Source organism: Lagenorhynchus albirostris, chromosome 1, assembly GCF_949774975.1.
Source record: "Lagenorhynchus albirostris chromosome 1, mLagAlb1.1, whole genome shotgun sequence".
In the NCBI taxonomy this organism is placed as follows: Eukaryota; Metazoa; Chordata; class Mammalia; order Artiodactyla; family Delphinidae; genus Lagenorhynchus; species Lagenorhynchus albirostris.
This window is the reverse complement of record NC_083095.1, coordinates 180,181,748-180,184,817: the sequence shown is the minus strand read 5'-3', so window position 1 is coordinate 180,184,817 and position 3,070 is coordinate 180,181,748. Positions and strand designations below refer to the sequence as shown.

The 3,070-nt window shown below is 49.5% G+C and overlaps 1 protein-coding gene across 1 annotated transcript; it reads right to left on the bottom strand.

The window, feature by feature from the left end:
• Positions 1 to 1,072: 1,072 nt before the first annotated feature.
• LOC132504207 (cytochrome c oxidase subunit 6C-like) lies at positions 1,073 to 1,473 on the bottom strand. Its single transcript, XM_060121361.1, has one exon. The coding sequence runs from the start codon at positions 1,430 to 1,432 to the stop codon at positions 1,205 to 1,207; it is 228 nt and encodes a 75-aa protein (XP_059977344.1). The 5' UTR covers positions 1,433 to 1,473; the 3' UTR covers positions 1,073 to 1,204.
• Between the last annotated feature and the right edge of the window lie 1,597 nt (positions 1,474 to 3,070).

Genomic DNA, 3,070 nt, shown 5'->3' with positions numbered 1-3,070 from the left:
ACGAGACAGTGCTAGGACACCGGAAGAGGCTGGTGGAAGGGCTGCCCCCAACACTGTGCTGGACTATCTCCTGACTCCTCCCCTAATTTCTACTATTCTCCTAAAGTATCTCCGGAAGACCTCAGTCTGCTTTTGGCCGCTGATTCTTGTCCAGAATCTTATAGAGATTTTCACGAAAAGGGATCCTTCCTTGGATGGTTCAAACCCCATCCAAGAGGACTTCCTCTACTCTATAACGCAAACGCATACGTGCATATGGATGACGCAAGCAGATACGGAAACATGGGTTAGGGCATCATCTCCATTCACAGCATCTGGTCAGCCCCAAACGTCCTGTCCCACAGGCACCTCCACGCATCTCACGAGCACATGGCAGAATACACAAGTAGCTGGCTCTGGCTTATAACAGGAAGGCAGGAATTACTGATTGAAAACCAACTTACATCAGTTTAAAAGGCAAAACAACTGACAAAGTGGACAAAATTACTGGAAAGTACATTTAAATACAGATCACTCTGAAGTGCACCAACATTAACAATTACGAATACTAGTGATTCAGGGCTTCCTGGTGGTGCAGTGGTTGAGAGTCCGCCTGCCGATGCAGGGGACACGGGTTCGTGCCCCGGTCCGCGAGGATCCCACGTGCCGCGGAGTGGCTGGGCCTGTGAGCCATGGCCGCTGAGCCTGCGCGTCCAGAGCCTGTGCTCCGCAGCGGGAGAGGCCACAACAGTGAGAGGCCCGCGTACCGAAAAAAAAAGAATACTAGCAATTCAAAAGTTTCATTTTGATCAATATTCTTTCGGAGATTTACTTAGAACCAGAGAGGAAATTTTAAATTCATGGAAAACACTGTTAAGCAAGCAGAATTAGGAAAAACATGCCGCACTTGGGAAACAATTTTCTTAAAAAATACATGAAATTCACAGGACTCGTAAACATTATGAATCTCAACCAAACACTCCTACATTTTTCAGAAACAAATCACGGTAAGTGAAAAAAATGCTTAAAGGCTCATAAAGGGTTGCTAGAATTTTTTTGTTTGCATTTACTATTTACTGCTTTTTTGTTGTTGTTGTTGTTAATCGTTTATTTATCATGAGAAGCTATTCCTTAGTCCAGATATTAGTAGTTCATAGTTCAGGAACACAGGTAAGTGACAAACTTACATGGAACTCAACCCAAAGAAATTCTTTATATTCCAAAATCACTTTGCGCTCTGAAAGATACCAGCCTTCCTCATCTCCTCAAAATCTTTTACGGAATCATAATTTCTGTAGAAATCTGCATATGTCTTCTTTCCTGGTTCAGCCACGGCAAACTTATAGAAAGCTGCAACTCCCAAGGAGACAACGAATGCTCCAACAATATGAAATCGCAGACGCTTGGCCAGAAGGCCACGCATCTGAGGTTTTGTCAAAGAACTGGAAGCCATGGTAGTTCTTCTCCTTGACAGCTCAACAACGACGTCCTTGGAGAAATCTGCTGGTTTTTTTTCTTTTACTATTTTTACTGCTCCATCTTCTACAATTGGTTATTCGGCGTCCTAAGCTACCATGTATTTGGTTTTAGGTCAGAGCCACTTTTGTTAAGTGCAGACCACTGAGGGGGTCCCTGGGTTCCTGGTGGCTTCCTGTCTATGGCAAAACAATGTGACTTTTTGTGCAGACATTCTGGAAGCATCGCTGAACTGAGACTGAACCATGGTCTAGGTTTCACTGAATCCACTGAAGTCATTTTGGAGGTGGTTTGGTTACCATGTCATCACGCGTCATGGTGACAGGGGCCCCTCAGGCTGCCCTTGCCCATCCCACCTGCTTGTGGATTGCCCGAGGGTCTCTGGCCCGGGAAGGACACCCCAGGGAGCAGCTCTGCCCCTGCAGTCATTCCCCTCCTGGAACCTCGCTTTAGCGTAGGATCTGGGGATGACACGTGTCTTAGGCTCAGTGGAAATGGTCATCCCAGGGCCTCTCAAAGGGGCTCATCCTTCCACTCCTGGCTCAGACCCCGGGCCCAGGTGAGGTAGGCTCCACTCCCGCTGAGGATGTTTCTTCTCCATTGCACCTCATCTTGGTGACTCTCCTCAGTGCCTACCCCCTGTGCAGGTCACCCTGCCCCTTGCCGTTTTCGTCCCCCTCTTCTTACATCGTTTGGGGCACCCATAGGGACAAGGATGAGGCCAGAGAGGCACCTAGATGTGAAATTTCAGCATCGGCTGCCTCTTGGGGTCTGCGGGTGAGTGTCTCCTGGCTAGTGTGGGCCCTCTCCCACCTCGTACAGCCTTGGCCGTGCTGCAGGTCTCGGCCCCAATCCTCAGTGTTCGGGCTCCGGGGAGATGGGTGGGTCTGAGGCGATGCAGGATGGCCACCCACTTAACGTGGAACGCTGCTGAAGACGGAGCACAGTTTTTGCAGCTCTCAGAGACTCCTGGTCCTGACTGTGGCCTTGAAAAGTCCTCAAGTCCATTCCTCTGCCTGAAATCAGGATTGTACCTGAACTGTTGTCCAAATTTAACATCGTAGAGAAGCCACCTAACCCAATTTCCACCTGTGAAGACCGCCTAGGGAAGAGGCTGGCGTGAGGACTCAGGAACCTCGGGTGTCGCTATTGGCACGAGCTACTTCAGTCTCTCTGGGATTCAGTCTGTTTAACGGTAAAATGCACAGGGGTTGGACCCAGCGCCTTTTCATTCTCTTCTCTCTGTGGCATTTTATGGTGTTTGGAGTCTGTTACTCTGGGAACAGTCAGTCCTGATAATAGGATGTTATCTGTAGGCAAAGCTCATTGAAGGCTGTGGCCGGCGTCCAGGGAGAGCACAGGTGTCCCAGGCTCTCCGCCAGCACTCGCCCCGGCAGTTGGTTTCTTATCATTAGTCCCCGGCAATGGAGATTGGAGGGGAGTGCTGGTGACCCCCAGAAGCACGCCAGGTATAGGCATCAAGTCCAGTTCTCAAGTCAACGACGCACTAAGAGATTCAGGAACGCCAAGAGCTTCCTCAACACTTGAGATGCCTCCAGCGACTCCAAGAGCTGGCAATCGGTGAAGACGGTGATCCCCAGCGAAGCAGTGCCCA

What these genes read in the sequence shown, in the direction of transcription:
- LOC132504207 (XM_060121361.1), bottom strand. Translation starts at nt 1,432, where the DNA reads ATGGCTTCCAGTTCTTTGACAAAACCTCAGATGCGTGGCCTTCTGGCC.